This window comes from Camelus bactrianus, chromosome 8 (assembly GCF_048773025.1).
Source record: "Camelus bactrianus isolate YW-2024 breed Bactrian camel chromosome 8, ASM4877302v1, whole genome shotgun sequence".
In the NCBI taxonomy this organism is placed as follows: Eukaryota; Metazoa; Chordata; class Mammalia; order Artiodactyla; family Camelidae; genus Camelus; species Camelus bactrianus.
The window spans coordinates 5,825,519-5,844,088 of record NC_133546.1 but is presented as its reverse complement, the minus strand read 5'-3'; the positions used below and the strand labels follow the sequence as shown (position 1 = coordinate 5,844,088).

Here is an 18,570-nt window from a genome sequence, read left to right as displayed (position 1 = left end):
TAATTTTATCCAGTCTTTTATAAAACTAGCATTTAAAATACTAATTTAGCTACATCCCAAAAGATTCAATATGTGGCATATTTTCATTATTGTTTGAACCCATATTTCCATTTGGATTTTTGTATTGACTAAGTCAATTGAATTTCCATGTTTAAGGGGTTTGTGTGGTTTTGTTTCTGTTAGTGGTATTTAAATGCTTGATGCCCTAAAACATGCTGAAATGTCCACAAATGCTTGAAAAAAGGGGTGTCCTCCAGCTGTTGGGCGTAGAGCTCAAGAAGCCAGCCTGTTCCCTGGTTGTGTTAGTCTTTACGGCTGCCTGAGTTTGCATTGTCCCTCAGAGTCATATTACCATCTCCCACCATGATGGTGGATTTATCTATGTAATTTGTGAACTCTGACAATCTGTCCTTAATACACTTTAAGTCCATGTTACTGAGATCACACACTTTTTAAACTATTATATCTTCCTGGGTTATTAAGCCTTTTATCAAAATCTATTTTTGAAAATGCTTTTTTTTAATTTTTAATAATGTCTTTTTTTCCCTCAGATCTATTTTATATGCAATTAAAATAGTTTCAACAGCTATCTTTGGTGAATATTTGTCTGGTGTAGCATTTTCTATTCTTTTACTTTCAATGTTTTTGTTCTCATGCTTTAGGTATATCTTTTGTAATCTGCTAAGGTGGTATTTTTTTTTTTTCCTTTTCATCCGATCTAAGAATCTGCCTTCTAAACTCCAGTTAGTGCATTTACATTTAATTTAATTACTGTTATATTTGGTTTTATTTCTGCCACTTTTTTTTTAGTGTGTGCTACTTATCTGTTCCACTTTCCTGTAATTCACTCTTCCCCTCTTTATTCTTTCTTTTCCTTCCTTCCTTCCTGCCCACTTGACATCTGTATTGTATTCCAATACTCTGGATGATGTATCTTTAACTTAAAGGCATCTTTAACTCAAAGCATTCCACGTTGAAAATGACTAGCCTGACCAGATCACTGCGCCAGGATCTGCTTCCCAGGGGATTATATGGGGCAGCTTCCAAGATGGCCACCAGCCTATGGTTCAGATGATGGAGTGGAGGTGATGGACTTAGCAGGGGACCCATGACCTTTGATGGTGGGGTTATGAGCCCCTCCAGGGAGGAGACAGGCTCCGTGACAAGGCCCTGAGGGGCAGCAGCTACCGTGCTGTGTGCTGGACAGCTTTGCACTCCTGTCCTCCCTGGGACTCGAGCCCTCCAACCCCACATGGTCCCCCAACAGGGGCATGTTGAGGAGGCCTGGGTGCTGGACAGCAAAGGCTTGAGCCTCGCCCAGGCACATGAGACCCAGCCTTGAACCTATAAACTCACGGTGTTCAGAAAGGCTTTTGAGGATAAGTAGCCCTATTGACCACCAGAAAATTCATGAAGGAGAAGAACCCCTCAGTATCAGGAGTGCGAGGTGTCCTCAGAATTACACACCAGAGAAAAGCCTTTCACATGAAGCATGAGAAAGTTTCAAGCAAAGAATGGGTTGTTGTTTTTTTTCCTCTTTCTTCATGAGTTAGTTTGTTTTTGAACACTATATTAGTTCCTGGTACACAACATAATGATTCAGTATCTCTATAATCTCAAAATGATCACTACAATGGGTCTAGTTACTGTCTGTCATCAAAGATATTGTGTAATTATTCACTGCATTCCCCACACTGTACATTTCATATTTGTGACTCATTTATTTTTGTAACTGGAAATTTGTTCCTCTTAATCTCCCTCATCTGTTTCTCTCCATCCCTACCCTCTACCAGCAATCATCTGTTTGATGTCTGTATCTTGACTCTCTTTCTGGTTTTTAACATTTGTTATTTGTTTTGCTTTTTAGATTCCACGTATAAGTGAAGTCATACAGTATTTGTCTTTCTTGGTCCGACATATTTTACTTAGCATAATACCTTTTTGGTTCTTCCGTGTTGTTGCAAATGGCAAGATTTTATTTTTTTCACGGCCAAGTAATATTCCATTATGTATCCATATATACCACATCTTTTTTATCCAAAGTACAACATAGAAGGAATGGAAAATTTCTTAGAAAGGTACAATTTGCCAAGACTGAAGGAGGAAGAAATAGACAATATGAATTGACCAACTACCAGTACTGAAATTGAATCAGAAATTTTAAAACTCCCAATAAACCAAAGTCCAGGACCAGATGGCTTCACAGGTCAATTCTACCAAACATTTAGAAAAGAATAAACACTTATCTTTCTGAAACTATTCCAAAAAATTGCAGAGGAAGGTACACTTCCAAACTCATTCTATGAGGCCATCATCACCCTGATACCAAAACCAGAGAAAGATATCAGAAAAAAAGAAAATCACAGGCCAATATCACTTATGAATATAGACGCAAAAATCTTTAACAAAATAACTAGCAAGTCAACTCCAATAATGCATTAAAAGGCTCATACACCATGATCAAGTGGGATTTGTCCCAAGGATGCAGGGATTTTTCAATATCCACAAATCAATCAATGCAATGCGCCACATTAGCAAATTGAAGAATAAAAACCATTTGGTCATTTCAACAGATGCATAAGAAGCTTTTGATAAAATTCAACACCCATTTATGATAAAAACTCCATAAGTGGGCATAGATAGAACATACCTCAACATAATAAAGGCCACATATAACAGACCCACAGTTAACATCATACTTAATGGGGAAAAGCTGAAATCATTTCCTCTAAGATCAGGAATAAGACAAGGATGCCCACTCTCACCATTTTTATTCAACATAGTTTTGGAAGTTCTAGCCATAGCAATTAGTGAAGAAAAAGAAATAAAAGGAATCCAAATTGGAAATGAAGAAGTAAAACTGTCACTGTTTGCAGATGACATGATACTATACACAGAAAACCTTAAAGAAGAGACCAGAAAACTACTAGAACTCATCAATGAATTTGATAAAGTTGTAGGATACAAAATTAATATACAGAAATCAGCTGCATATCTATACTCTAAACAAAACAGCCCAAAAAAAATTAAGGAAAAGGATTTTGAGTGCAGCGGATAACAGAGCCTGGAGCCCAGCTCCCACCTCCTTCAGAATCAAAAGTCCATACCGCAGAAGTGCATAGGAGTGCAGTGAATGTGGGAAAGCTTCTTCTGAAGCTCTTGCATCCCCTGTCACCAGAAAGGTCACACTCTGGTAGGGGTTTATGAGTGTGGGATCAGGCCAAGTTCAGATCTAACTTACAACTTCTCTTTCACATACTTACCTCTACTTAACCCATTTAGTTAATTTTATGTCAATGATTATAGTTTTTAATTCTAGAATTTCTCATGTTAGCATGTGCACATACGTGTGCTCATGGTTGTCTGGATTTCATTTTTTAATCTGACTGGATATTTCTGGTAGTCTTTTGTTCTTTAATCACTTGCTATGTGCACTTTCATTTTTAAACACATTAAGCATCCTTACATTCCATTTCAGACAACTTCAATCTCTGTATTCTTTCCAGGTTTGAACTCTGCTCACTCTCACTCAGGATGGCATGCTTCCATTTGTGATTGTTCTGACTGTTAGTTCGTCCTTGTTGAAACTTTATCTGAGCAAATTATTTTGGGGATCATTTGAGAGTACAGGCCTCCTGGGAAGATTTGGGTTAGTCTCAACCCAGCTCCTTGCACCGCCAGCGTGTGGCCACCTTACACATCACTCTAGACCCAGGGCTTTATACAGGTACACATGGAAAGAGTGAATATTGGCCCCAAACTCAGGTAAAGATGGGTTTGAGCTTATACATCTTTAGAGCATCATTTCTAACTAGAGTGAAAATAAAATAGGCAACTCTGCCTAGCACCTTCCTCTCCCCACTGGATCCAAGGAAGGAGTCAAGTTCCATGCGTGCGGCTTTATGGAGAACTCTGTGGTTCCATTTTCCACCTTGACGAGGCCCTAAGCTCACCTGCAGCCTCTAGTGTGCACCCAGTGTGAGGCTCCAACCCTCAGCAGTCAGTGGCTTCAGCTCAGACAGTTTCCTCTCTGGTGTCCCACCTTCTCTTCTTTTTTGGCATATACACTTTTCCTCACTGTGTAGTCAGCACAGCCATTCTCTTAAAATATGTGTCTGAAATTTAATCCAGTATTTTTATTGTGTGTTGTACTGCAAGGATTTTTAAAGGTGTCAGTTCACCATGCTGTCAGAAATAAAGCTGCAATATAAATTAATGTATACTAAATTTTATGTATTGATAAATAAGGTAATTTGTATATTCAACAAGCAAAGGGCATGATTTTCAACCCCTCTCAGCACAGTACCCCCTTTGACTAATTTGAAGCTAAATCCTTAGAGATGCAAAATTGTCTATTCTGTTGTGACTGAATCCTACCAATTTATATGAAGGTACATAGAGGCAGTCAGGCTGTCAGTGACTGAAGTAGATTTTCAAAAGACCTCACATTGCTGCAAAGACGATACAGAGATCGCAACGTTATACATACCAGAGGATTTAAATTACTATTAAATGTAATTATACCTACATATTATGTATAATATAGTATATACATATTACATTTGTATGCATATATGCATTTATATATAATTATACTTAGGAATCCTTCCCTATAAAATGTATACACATTAATTTCATCCCAGTAGCAAACTTGCAAGACACTATTATGCCTGGATATCTGTGAGTGACACACAAGTCATTATTTTTCTCCAGAATTTTCATTAATACAAATCTGTTCAGTGTCCCTAGTCCCATTTGAAGGGGAATGATTGTTACTGCTGCTCACTTGCTATCTTGGTGTCCTTGCAATCATCTGGCAGATGGGTGAGAGAGGGTGCGTCTAATGGTCCTTGCTCAAACACCCTACCTGTTGCTACTGACAGGCTTTGTTTCTCAGAGAAGATATTAACTGCCAGCTGGCTGTGACAGTCTGCGAACTAACACTGACATTTGTGTTGGCACCGTGGCAGTATTTACAGCTCAGAAAATATATACAATCAGATTATAATGGACCCAAGGATTTTCCAAGTAAAAAGTATAATAATGTACAAATTAGAAATATGACCATAAGAGTAAATTATTTAACAATAATTTCAGTACCTAGGGTCTTACTTAAGGAATAGCTTCCCTATGTGAAATATACAGTGTATTTTTATAAAGAGAGAAAGGACTGCAGAGAACAGAGGATGGTGATTCCATTTACAGCGGGTCATCCAGCTAGATTTTCGAACAGCCCACTATGTCAGAAAACGGCTAAGGAAGGTAGAAAGAGAAAGTATGATTGATGTCGAATGTAAAAGTAAAATAACACCGCATTAGGAAAAAGATTAACGTTACAGTTTTGTCATTTTCTTTTGCCAGACTCTGAACTACCTTTTCTTCATATTCCATGAATATTACCTAGTAAGGAGATTCAAATTATTTGTTTCAACATAGTCACCCTAAGTGGGGAACTCTCTCGGAAAGTGACACTGGAGGGCAATGACCCAGGTGGAATTTTTGGTGACTATTATGAACACTTTTGAATCTCATAACACTTTAGGTAAATCTAGTCAGATGGAAAAAAGTCAATTAGCATTTTGTCTCTATTCTAATTTCCCAGTAAAAACTGGAGATGCCAAAATGAAAGAATGGATTTGGTCAGTACTCACTGCTCTAGTCCCAGGGCAGTTTGGAGACTGGCATTCACCGCTCATCCGGTTTGGGATTAAGACATCTTCCCAGCAAGAAGGACCCTTTGAGAAGAAAACAGCATATACTTAGTGCACAAATCGTAAATCAAACGTACTCCCTAATACATTTTCTAAAATCGATTTATCTTATAAAATGACAGTGAAGCTAATCTGTAGTCCAGTGATTTTTGAACAACGACCCTGGGGGTTCTCAGGACCCCTTCGGGGGATCACAGCCATTTTCATAACTGTACCAAGATGGTGTCTGGCACATGGCTCCAAACGTGTCTGACACGTACTGCAGTAGTTTCCCGACCATAGTTACATTTAATTGTTTAAAACCGTAATTCATCCCCTTAAGTTCATTGTGATTTCAGTTGGTGACTTTAAAATGAAAACACACATGCAAATTACACTCAATAAGACTCTTTGGGGGCAGTAGGGGAGCACGCGGACTCCACCCGGAGGGCCGCCTGCCACGGTCGGCAGGCTGAGCAGGCACCTCGTCTCCTCCCCACCCTGAGGCACCGTGAGAATTAGACTTAATAACTAGCACCGTGTAAACCCATAGGACCAAGGAAAACAGAAGGCAAAAGTGTGGTTGAGAAGAGATTTCCAAACTTTTCTGGAAATCTGCAATTGGCTGCAGCAGAGGAGGGGGTCTCTGCGCCGGGGGACCCCAAGGAGCCTGAGGGCTCAAGAAAAAGGCAGAAGGGAGAGAGAGCAGAGAGAGACCTGGAGCAGCAAACAGGGAGAAAGGCACATTTTCATAAACAGAACATCCTAAAACCTTCTGCAGAGAAAGGTCAGATCCCCTGCTTAGAAACGAAAATCAAAGTAGAATTTTAAAGCAGTAGTAGCAGTGCCTTTAAGATCTAGCAAACCCAATTGTCAGTTAAGAGGGAGAACGGTAAAACGTGCCTGGGAGACCCAGAGTAGCGAAGTCAGCTCGTACGCCTGGGAGGAAGAAGAGCCAAAGCCCACCCGCTCTGAGCGCGCCCACGGGGTGTGCCTCGGGGGGACAGCCGCCCGCCAGCTGGCCGTGTGTCCTTGGCGGCGGCGGGGAAGGAAGGGGGAGAGGAAGGAGCGTCCAGGGCTGCGGTGACGACAGCATCCACCAGATGTGTTGCGAGGGCCGGGCCCACCCGGGGAAGAGGACGGTTAGGACAAGGGGCCGTGCCTGTGGCGATTCTTCCACGGAAGACGTTGAGCCCTTGTCGGAGGTTCAAGTTAGCAGTGAAATCGGTCGTTACCCGTCAGCACCAGGCCCGCCCCCTCCGGGACCCAGGTCAAGCAGCTGCCCGGCCCCTTGCCGCGCACACTAGCGATCGCACACACCTGGAGATCTCAGCCACACCCCACGTCCGCAAGAATGCCCACCCCTCTCTCCCTCCTGCCCACCCCCTACATCTTCACCAACACACACACGCAACTTCACCAACACACACACACACACACACACCGCAGGCTCATACACAAGCATACCACACACAGGTGCACAGACATACACGCACACGCACAACACACACACAACTGAAGCAGAGGGAATCCGGGAGGTTGCACGTCTACCTTAGAGAGATAGGCCAAACTTCCACGGGGGCTACTTAAACCTTAAAAGAAGCTAAGTTTTGAGTTCACAGATCATTCAAGCAAAAGCCACTGCTTAAACTGGAAGGAAGTCACTGTGCCGAAAAGAGGTGACAGGCCCCAGGCTGCTGTCCTTAGAGAGGCTGCTCCCAAGGCTGGTCCTCAGCTGCCTTCCGGGGTTTTGGACCTGGGGTGCCCCCCATTCCCTTACTGATACAGAGGGTTCCCAGCACCCGAGGTGTCTGTGCAGACAACGTGGCCTTACAAAGCAGATTTAACTTCATTCCTTTCCAGTTTAGAAAATATAAAATGGTAATTGGTTAATCATTGCATGCTATGTTTTAATAGTTTTATGGTTAAAGCATTTATAATTAATTGTGTAGGAGTAAGAAAGGTGTCCAGACAACAGGATTAAAAAGGGCTGCACGTCACATGGCAGCACAAAGGGGCTATGAAGTAGAACGTGCGAGGGGAAGAATCCCAAAATGCATTTTCTCTGTCAGATGTAGAGAACTGGAGAGAGAGATCTGAAAAAAAGGTCAGGTAGAACAGTGTGAAATGCATGTCTTAATAATCATGTGGCTGATTTTTAGAAAACTTTCTCTTTTTTTTGCCCAGTAATGGTTACAACCAAGAAAAACACATGAGTCAGCTGAGCACCTGTATGAGGAGTGAGCACGCCAGGGTCAGCTGGCCAAATCCAGCCTCGGGTTCGTTTTCATACAGCCCACGACTAACTGTTATTGAAAAGCGTGGTAAGAAGAGCATTCCATGGCGCATGAAAAGTAAATGACATTCATAGTTCCATGTCCACATGTAGTTTACGGGACAGGGCTGTGGTGGTTCATTCATGTGCTGTCTACGCTGCTTCCACAGGCAAGGGCTAACGGAGCTGTTGAAACACAGAGGATGTGATCCAAAAAGCCTAAAATACTTACTACCGGGCCCTTAAGGGAAAAAGTTCACCAATCCTTGATAGTAAATAAAATTTTTCAATTCATATTGAAAAGTACTTAAAATATATTGCAGCAGCATTTTGGCCGATGTAGAATCTCAGTCATTTGTATAAGTAGCTGTGTTCTGGGTCTCAAGTGAGAAATTACTTCAATTAAAACGTTAGGACTGTTGACTTGTGAAATCTGAAAAGGGATTGATAGAATCCAGTGATTCAAGTTGCTTGAATCAGTAAGAGAGTGGAAAATTACAGCATTGGGGGATTTGCCTTGACTAATATTACCACCAACTGAAAATCATAAAGCAGAATATTATTTAAACACATTGCCAATGTGCATGTAAATCAGAAATTCTAAAAAATGACTCAAATGCAAGAAAAACAGTGATAAAAGTTTATCAAATATGAATCTTAAAGTAATATTTATTGTTAAGAATTCTAGAACAAATCTACAAGTCATTTTGGCTATGTCTTGTCATGTCCAATCAGGTGGAAAATTGAAGTACTTAACTGCCTAATTCTTATCCAAATATCACTCTGACAAGATTCAGACAGGCAGCTAAAACAAAAGTGTGTTTTTTTTCTTCTGAATTATCTAAACAAATTCTATAATCTGTTCTTCACAGGTGGGTATATACAGTGCCACTTAAAAAATACAGATAATGCTTTACAAAGTGTTTGTACAAAGTCTTGGCATTTACATTTTTGAAAAGGGTAATTCTAATAGTATTTTACTTAAACTACATTTTTACCAATTATTTCAAGTTATCATCAAATGTGTTGCATTTAAAATATCCTCTTGAGTGATTCCACAAACATCTAAGTCATATAATTAAACTTAAGGGACTAAAATTATTTTGAAAATTATACTGGTGACATTACAAGGGCGGCTATACTCAGAGGCTTCCAGCCGCCCTCCAAACTTTTCCTCTCTGTCTGCAACAGAATAACACAGAGAAGTAGTGTCAAAAGTTCACCAACCTATTGAATCCCAGTTCCACCAGTTATTAGCTATATGCTCTTGAGAAAGTTTCAGTTTGTAAACCTAGGTTCCTCATCTGAAAAGTGAGGGGTTGAATAGTTCCTTCATAGGGCTTTCATGAAACTAAATGAAACAACACTTGTAATATTTCTGCAAAGTGCCTGGCACATGTTGACTTATTTAAAAATGACAACTGTTGAAACTAGGATCTCTTATTTCTCAGGGTAGAACTCCTTGAATAAGGTTATTTTTAATTTAGTAGATAGGCAATAAGAGCCCAGTTTCAAGGGACCTGACTTAGCCCAGTGGGTTTTTCATTTCTTCCCTCTTCTGTTTCCAGATTACAGAACAACATGGTTGACTTTCAAAGCTATATGAGAGAAGGAACCCAAATTTGAAATAGAATATACTGCATAATTCCCCTTATATAAAATATAAACAAATCCATAGTGGTAAAAACAGACCAGTGGTATCATCGGGGTGGCAGGCAGAGGGTGGAATGGGCTACATAAGAGTGTGAAGAATATTTTGGGGTTGTTATGGGCAGAGCTGTGTTCTCTCAAAATTCACATCACATGTTAAAGTCTTTATTTGGAGACAGGGTCTTTAGAGAGGTAATTAAGTTAAAACAAGGTCATTATGGTGGACCTTAATTCAATATGACTGGTGTCCTTAAAAGATACCCTTAAAAAGAAGAGATTGGAACACAGACACGCATGGAGGAAAGATCACGTGAAGGGACAGGAGAAGCCAACCATCTATAAGCCAAGGCAAGAGGCCTCCGGAGAAACCAGCCTGGCTGGCAGCTTAATCTCAGACTGCCAGCCTCCAGAATTGTAAGTGAATACGTTTCATTGCTTAAACCACCCCGTTGATGGCACTCTATTACGTCACCCCTAGCAAACTAATACAGGGGTTACGGAAATGTTCTCTATCTTGATGGTGATGGTGGTTTTGTGGAATTATATAGTTGTCAGAACTCTTCACATTGTACCATTTAAATAGAAGCTGTCTATTTCACACAAACTATTTCTCAGTAAAATGTATTAGGAAAAAAATGAACTGAGCAATTGCTAAGAAAACTCTGTGAGGGAAGGAGAATCTTTGTGTCAAATGGTGTTTGAACAACTGAACATTGATATCTAAACCCCTTCCTCACTCCATATGCTTTCTAGAAGAAAACAAATGAGAATGTCTTTCAACTTTGGAACAAATAGAACTTTTTTTATAAGGATACAGAAACCTCTAACCATAAATGAAAAAATTTATAAATTGAACTTGAATGAAAATTTAAAAAAACTTCTACTCATCCAAAGGCACTATTAAACATGAATATGGAATCCACAGACTGAAGAAATTTTTGCAATACATATATCTATAAAATAATTCATCTCTAGAATATATAAAGGAATTTAAACAGTCAAAACCATACAGACAAGCACCCCAATTCAAAATAATTAAAAGATTTGAACAGATTATTTTCAGAAGGAGACATACAAGTGGCCAATAATCATATAAAAAGATCATCAACATCATTAATAATCTGGAAAATGCAAATTAAAATAACAAAATAGAATTTCACATCTTAGCTGGTATGGTAACTAAAATTAAAAAAAAAAGACTGATAGTACTAAATGTTAGTAAAAAGACTGATCTATGGTGATAGAAATCAGAAGATGATTGTCTTGACTGGAAAGGTGCATGAGGAAAGTTTTTGGAAATGTTCTGTATTTTGACTGGGATAGTAGTTACATGAGAGTAGGTAACTGCCAAGTCTCATGGAACGGAACCCTTAAATTCTGTACTTTTATTGAGTGTAAATTGTTTCATAATTTAAAACAATGAACTGAATCTTATACCATTCACTTATTCAACACGTATTTACTGAGGCCCTGCCTCTCAGTCGCTCTACAATTTCAGGAATGTCTCTTAACCAGTCAAGGATCAGCTAGCCCAGGACAGTGGAGCAATAACAGAACTTGCCTCATAGGAGCGTTGCAAGGATTAAACATAAAATGATTAGGCCAGTGCTGGGCACACAGTAGGTTCTCAAAAAATGTTAACAATTTCTGTATTTACCCTTCAGCACCCAGAACTGATAAATGGGGCAGAAGGATTAGGGACCACAGCCAACAAGGTTTAAAGAACATGAATCCATGTGATGAAACTATTTTAATTTTTTTTTTTTTTTAAATCTTTACCTCTTCAGTAATTTCCCCTTGTTGCCTTTGGGGGCAATAGTCTGTAACTTCCATTGTAGGATAATCCAAGCACTGTCAATGAAAACAAAAGACTAACCAGTTCTGTGGCGTTGAGTGGGGTTATTAATGTTCAACATCCAGCTACATCCAGAGTTCCTAAGTGAAGAACCACGTCCTACTTACATGCTTTGATATGAACAGCAAAATGCTGTACATAAACATAGCGACTACTCAGAAATATCTTAATTGAATCAGGCTTTAATTTTCTCATCCGTAAAACTGTAAAACTGAAAGATCTGTGTTTTTCAAAGTTGTGTTTTGTTTTCTTTTAAAGCATAACTTTCCTCCAATGAATTGTTTATAGAATCCCAAGTACAAAACAAATAAAGCAAGTCTATTCTGCTTGGAGAAGAAGGATGGGTCCTCAAACCTCTTGTCACCTGCCTTTCCCCTCTTTGTCCTTGTGATGCCCTTAAGGTACCTCTCCATATAGAACAGTTAAAGACCTAAGAGTCTCTCACAGTTCATCATGGGTGTGTCCAGGGGAAAGTCTGAGGTAGGTAAAGAATCTGGCAGAAGGTGGGTGAAAAAAAGTCTTTGAAAGTCCATCATATTATTCTCTTTTTTGAAAGCAGTTACATATTAGTTAAGACTAATACAGTGTTTATTAGAAGATGTTTACTATGCTCTTAAACTTTTTGTTTAATCACAAATGCAAGTGTATGACATTATTCAGGTGAGAAAAATTATTTTTCTTAACACTGTAGCAGGTACTGGTGTGTGTATGTATGTATGTGTGTGTGTGTGTGTGTGTGTGTATATATATATATATATATATATCACATCTTCTTTATCCATTCATCTGCTGATGGACACTTAGATTGCTTCCATATGTTGGCTATTGTAAATAATGCTGCTATGAATATTGGGGTGCGTGTATCTTTTTAAATTCATGTTTTTGTTTTTTCCAGATATATACCCAGGAGTAGGATTGCTGGATTATATAATAGCTTTAGTTTTAGTTTTTTGAGAAACCTCCATACTGTTTTCTATAGTAGTGGAACCAGTTTACATTCCCACAAACGGTCTAAAAGGATTCCTTTTTCTCTACATTGTCATCAAAATTGTTATTTGTAGAATTTTAATGTTACTATTGTATGTAACAGGTGTGAGGTGACATCATATTGTGGTTTTGATTTGCACTTTTCTAATAGTTAGCAATGTTGAGTGTCTTTTCATTTGCTTGCTAGCCATCTATATGTCTTCTTTGGAAAAGTATCTATCCAGGTCTTCTGCCCATTTTTTGATTGAGTTTTTTTAAATATTGAGTTGTGTGAGCTGTTTATATATTTTGGAAATTAACCTCTACTGATCATATCATTTTCAAGTATTTTCTCTCATTCAGTAGGCTGTCTTTTCCTGTTGTTGATGGTTTCCTTTGCTGTGCAAATGCTTTTAAGCCTAATTAGGTCCCATTTGTTTATTTATTTTTTATTTCTTCTGCCTTAGGAGACTGATCCAAAAAAATATTGCTATTATTTATATCAATAACTGTTCTGCCTGTGTTCTCTTATGGGAGTTTTATGGTTTCATGTCTTATATTTGGGTCTTTAGTCCATTTTGAGTTTATTTTTGTATCTAGTGTGAAGAAATGTTCTAGTCTCATTCTTTTACATGTAACTGTTCAGTTTTCCCAGCACCACTTATTGAAGAGACTGTGTTTTCCTCTGTGTGTTCTTGCCTCCTTGATTGATTGACTGGCTGCATGGGTTTATTTCTGGGCTCTCTATTCTATCCCATTGATCTACATGTCTGTGTTTGTGCCAGTACCACACTATTTTGATAACTGTAACTTTGTGGTATATTCTGAAGTCAGTGTGATACTTCCAGCTTTGTTCTTCTTTCTCAAGATTGCTTTGGCTATCCTGGGTCTTTTGTATTTCCATACACATTTTAGAATTATTTGTTCTAGGTCTGTAAGAAATGCTGTTGTTATTTTGACAGGGATAGCATTGAGTCTACAGATTACCTTGGGTAGTGCAGGCATTTTAACAATACTAACTCTTCCAATCCAAGAACAGAGAATATCTTTCCACATCTTTGTATCATCTTGCATTTCCTTCATCAATATTTTATAGTTTTCAGAGTATAAATCTTTCACCTCCTTGGTTAAATTTACTCCTAGGTATTTTATTCTTTTTGTTGTGATTTTAAATGGAATTTTTTTTAAGAAAAGTAATATATTTCTGTATATTAATCTTGTATCTGGCAACTTTACTGAATTCATTAATTAGTTCTAACAGCTTTTTGGTGGAAACTTTTGGGTTTTCTATATATAATATCATGTCATCTGCAAATATAACAATTTTACATTTTCCCTTCCAATTTGGATTCCTTTTATTTCTTTGTCTTGTCTGATTGCTTTGGCTAGGATCTCCAATATTGTGTTAAACAGAAGTGGTGACAGTGGGCATATTTTTATTGTTTCTAATTTTGGAGGAAAGGTTTTCAGCTTTTCACCAGTAAGTATGATGTTAGACATGGGTTTTTCATAAATGGTCTTTATTATGTGGAGATATATTCCTCCTATATCAACTTGTGTGAGAGGTTTTAATCATGAATGGATGTTGAATTTTGTCAAATTCTTTTTCTGCATTTATTGAGATGATCATGTGACTTTTATCCTTTTGTGAATATGGTATATCACATTGATTGATTTGCAAATATTGAACCACCCTTGCACTCTTGAAATAAAGTATTGGATTTGCTGGACTTGTTTTGCTAATATTGTGTTGAGAATTTTTGCATCTATAGTCATCAAAGATACTGGCCTGTAATCACTTTCTTCCTTCCTTCTTTTCCTTTCCTTCCTTCCTTCCTTCCTTCCTTCCTTTCTTCCTTTCTTCCTTTCTTTCTTCCTATCTTGCTTTCTAATATCTTTGTCTGGTTTTTGGTATCAAGGTAATTGCGGCCTCATAGAATGAATTTGGGAGTGTTTCATCCTCTTCAAGCTTTTGGAATAGTTTGGGAATGACAGGTATTAACTCTTCCTCATATGTTTGGTAGAATTGCCCTGTGAAGCCCTCCAGTTCCAGACTTTCATCTGTTAGGAGTTTCTTGTTTTGTTTTGTTTCTTGTTTTCATCACAAATTTAATCTCACTGCTAGTGATTGGTCTCTTCAGATTGCCTGTTTCTTCCTGATTCAGTCTTGGCAGGTTGTACGTTTCTAGAAATTTGTCCACTTCTTTTAGGTTGTCCAATTTGTTGTCATACAACTGTTTGTAGTATATCTTATTTTTTTTTTTTGCATTTCTGTGGTATCAGTTATTTCTTTTATAACAACACATATTTGTAATCTCACAATTTCTGTGGGCCATGAGTTTGGGCATGGCTTAACTGGGTTCTCTGCTCAGGGTCTCACATGGTTGCTATCAAGATGCCAGCAGGGCTCTATTCTTATCTGGAGGTTTGACTGGAGAAGCATCAGTTTCTAAGCTCTCTCATATGGTTGTCAGAATTAATTTTTTTGTATCTTAATTGTGAGGGTATCAGCTTTTTGCTGCCTGTTGCCTGGAAGCCTCCTACAGTTCCTTGCCATGTGGCCTTCCTAAACTTGGGTGCTTACTTCAGTAAGGCAGCAGGACATAATCTCTTAAGATGCAGTCTTCTACAATGTAATCAAGAGAAGTCTTATATAACATGATCAAGGGAGTGGCAGATATCTCATCACTTCTGCTACATTCTCTTGGTTAGAAGGAAATCACCGGAACTACCCACATTCAAAAGGAAGGGGTTTCACAAAAGCATGGATACCAGGAGGTGGGAGATCACTGGGGTCACCTGCCACACTTATTTTACACATGAGGAGAAAGACCTTTCAAAAATGAAAATTTGAGAAATGATAATTTAATATGTGATTTTGGTTGCCAAATGCTCAAGCTACTTTTTTTTTTTTTAACATAGACTTACTTTCCAGTTAAAATATGTGACTATTTGACCACTTCCCTGGAGTTAATCCTTTAAGCTTTTAAGCAGAGAACAGATTTTTTTTACAGCCAAGGAGATATCAAGAAATAAATGATGAATATAACTAGAGAGTGAGTGTGTATTTATTCTGGCAAGCTAAATTTAAAATACATTTTATCAACAAATAAACAAACATACATATGCTTTACTTAATGTATATGCTCTTCTTTAACTTGAATTTATTTACTATGATGATTTTTTTAAATCATGAATATTTTACAGACTTTGAACACCTGACTGTAAATCTCAATACAGGTAACTGTGTAGAAAACGAGAACACTACAGACTGAAGGGACTTACTTTCATGTATTAGCCCAACTGTTCCTACAACATTTTTGAAGCATAAAGAGAGTTATTAGGACAACGAATTGTAACTTAAAAGACATGAAGAAAACTTCTAGTCCAGTCCTTGTTGATATTTTTATTCCTGATGTTGATAGAATAGTAATACTAATTAACCCTTCATCTGAAACTATTTCATATGAGGCAGAAGGAAGTAGGAAAAGCGATTTGGTAAATTCTAGTCAACAAGCAGGTAAATAATGATCTCAGTAAAAGTAATAGCTGTGCCACCTTCTTGCATTAGTACAAACCTGGGTTGTTTACAAGGCGCTTTCACATGCACAAACCAACCTTGATTCCCAAAGAAGATCTGTTAATGCTATCCATGCTGTAGAGAGCTCTGAGATCCCAAGCTGATTATTTATGTGTTACGGCAATCATAGAACAGTTTCCTAAGAATCCTAGTCTCCAACACAAGTGCTTGGCCCTCATATAAGCATGTCTTAAGAGTACTGTGTTTTCATGAAAAGGTATCCATTTTTTACACAGATCTGTTAATCATGAAAACACGGATCTTCCCTTATTTTGTAACATGAAATGTCTGGTCTTTGCTCTTGTTGGAAATATAACCCACATTTTAATAAAAGCTTAATCACAAGGGCTCAGCGAGTCAGGTCCGCCCTGCTCCACGTGTGGTCAGTCAGGAGGGCTCACCCAGGGCCAAAGGGCTCATGTCCCAAATGGCTCATTTGCATGGCTGACAGGTGGTGCTGGGCTCGTGTCCTTGGTTCCTCTCAACCAGGACCTTTCCAGGGGCTGCTTGTGCATGGTAGGTATTTTCCAAGAGTGACAATCCTGCGAGTAGGCACAACGTCATTTCAACTCTGCTCTTTGTCAAGTGGTCACAGAGCCCTCTTCACTGGAAGAGGCTGGTGTTGGAAGAGCTATCATGGCACACATGGCACGCTGTGGCAAAGTGTAGTTTGGCACCTCACTGAATGAGATTCTACACCTGCAGCTCCCTATTGTTCCCATTAGAGAGTTGTCTGGGGGTGTTTAACTCGGTCTTCTTTCACTCTACCCCCAGCTTTTTGCCCTGCTTTCTGACAATACAGGCCCATTTTAATTTCCTTTCATTTTTATTCAGGATACTAGCTGATATATTTTCTATTAAAACTTTAATGTTCATACAAGCACTGTTTGCAATAGCCAACACATGGAAGCAAACTAAATGTCCATCAACAGATGACTGGATAAAGAAGATGTGGAATATTTATACTGCTCCGCCATAAAAAGAATAAAATAATGCAATTTGCAACCACATGGATGAACCTGGGGATTGTCATACTGAATGAAGCCAGAAAGAGAAAGAAAAATACCATATGATATCACTTTTGTGTGGAATCTTAAAAAAATGACACAAATGAACTTATTTATAAAACAGAAACAGACTTAAAGACATAAAGAACAAACTTATGGTTACCAGGGGGGAAAGGTGGTGGGGAGGGGTAAATTGTGAGTTCAGGATTAGAAGATACTAACTAGTATATATAAAATAGATAAATAACAAGGTCCTACTGTACAGCACAGGGAACTATATTCAATACCTTGTAACAGCCTATATTGAAAAGAATATGAAAAGGAATATATATATATATATATATATATATATATATATATATATATATATATATATATCTGAATCACCATGCTGTACACCAAAAACTAATACAACATCATAAATCAACTATACTTCAATTAAAAAAATAAAACATTTAAATATTTTAAATATTATAAAACAGCAGTGTATCACATTTGACATGGTTTATGGAGACAAAAATAACAAAGCAGCACTAATTCTGCATGTTCTCTGGTAGTCTGTTGGGATCCCTCTTGTGTTTCCATCTGGGCACAAGTGTAAGCAGAAAATATTTGCACCCATATGTAAACTTAAAATGGCTTCCACTTAATATAATGTCTCTGATCTCAGAAAGTCACTCTTCAGTTATTCTATAATTTGAAACCACTCTCATGTGCAACTATCTATTCCTTAAGACACATTCATTTGATGCTAATTTTAAGTCACTGAGGTCACTAATTCATTCAATAAATTATGCACCCAATATACGACAAGTATTTTGCTACACTGGAGATAAAACATTGAAAAGACTCTTCTAGTTAGGAGGATAAAAGCAATTAAAGAACTAATTAACACACGAATTGTCAGAGGGGTACAAGGAGGGTCCCCTGGTCTAGACTTTTGGAAGGACTATTGTTTAAGCTAAGATATGAGGAATAAATAGGAGTCAGACAGGAAAAGCAAAATTCCACAAGAGAAAGGATTCTGAACAGAGAAAGCAGAACTAGACACCATCAACCCCTAGACTGCCCTCTGGCATATACACAGACCCTCAACAAAATGATGTTAATAACTAATCCATAAATAGTTATTTACTTCTGTGCATCCTAAATACCTAAATCTGCACTACTATGACTTGACAATAAGATTCCATTAAAATATACATTTAAATGTAATAATATGCAAAGTACTGATTTCAGAGCAATGGGAATGTCAAAGAAATGTCTTTGTATTTTTGAATCAGATTGATTGGATTTCGAATTCAATTGCCATTACTAGACATGTAACAATAGAAGTTACTCCGTTAATCAGAACATTAATTTCTTATGTGTAATGTGAAAATAACAAGTCTACCTTCCTCACAGAATTGATGGTTAAATCATATAAAGTACTTAGTACAATACGATATGCATAGTTAATATTCAGCAAATATTAGCAGGTACTGCTGAATAACTCTAACAGGAGAAAAATGTGACCACAGAAAGAACATTCCAATAGGCAAAGAATC

At 38.0% G+C, this 18,570-nt stretch overlaps 1 protein-coding gene across 3 annotated transcripts in view; it reads right to left on the bottom strand.

Moving 5' to 3' along the window:
* The window catches only part of PRKN (parkin RBR E3 ubiquitin protein ligase), a 1,163,425-nt gene that overhangs the window by 598,425 nt on the left and 546,430 nt on the right, over positions 1-18,570 (bottom strand). For all 3 annotated transcript variants that reach the window (XM_074368037.1, XM_074368038.1, XM_074368036.1), the window contains exon 5: positions 5,652-5,735. In XM_074368037.1, the coding sequence (XP_074224138.1) occupies positions 5,652-5,735 (84 nt within the window). The remainder of the gene's footprint in view (positions 1-5,651; positions 5,736-18,570) is intronic.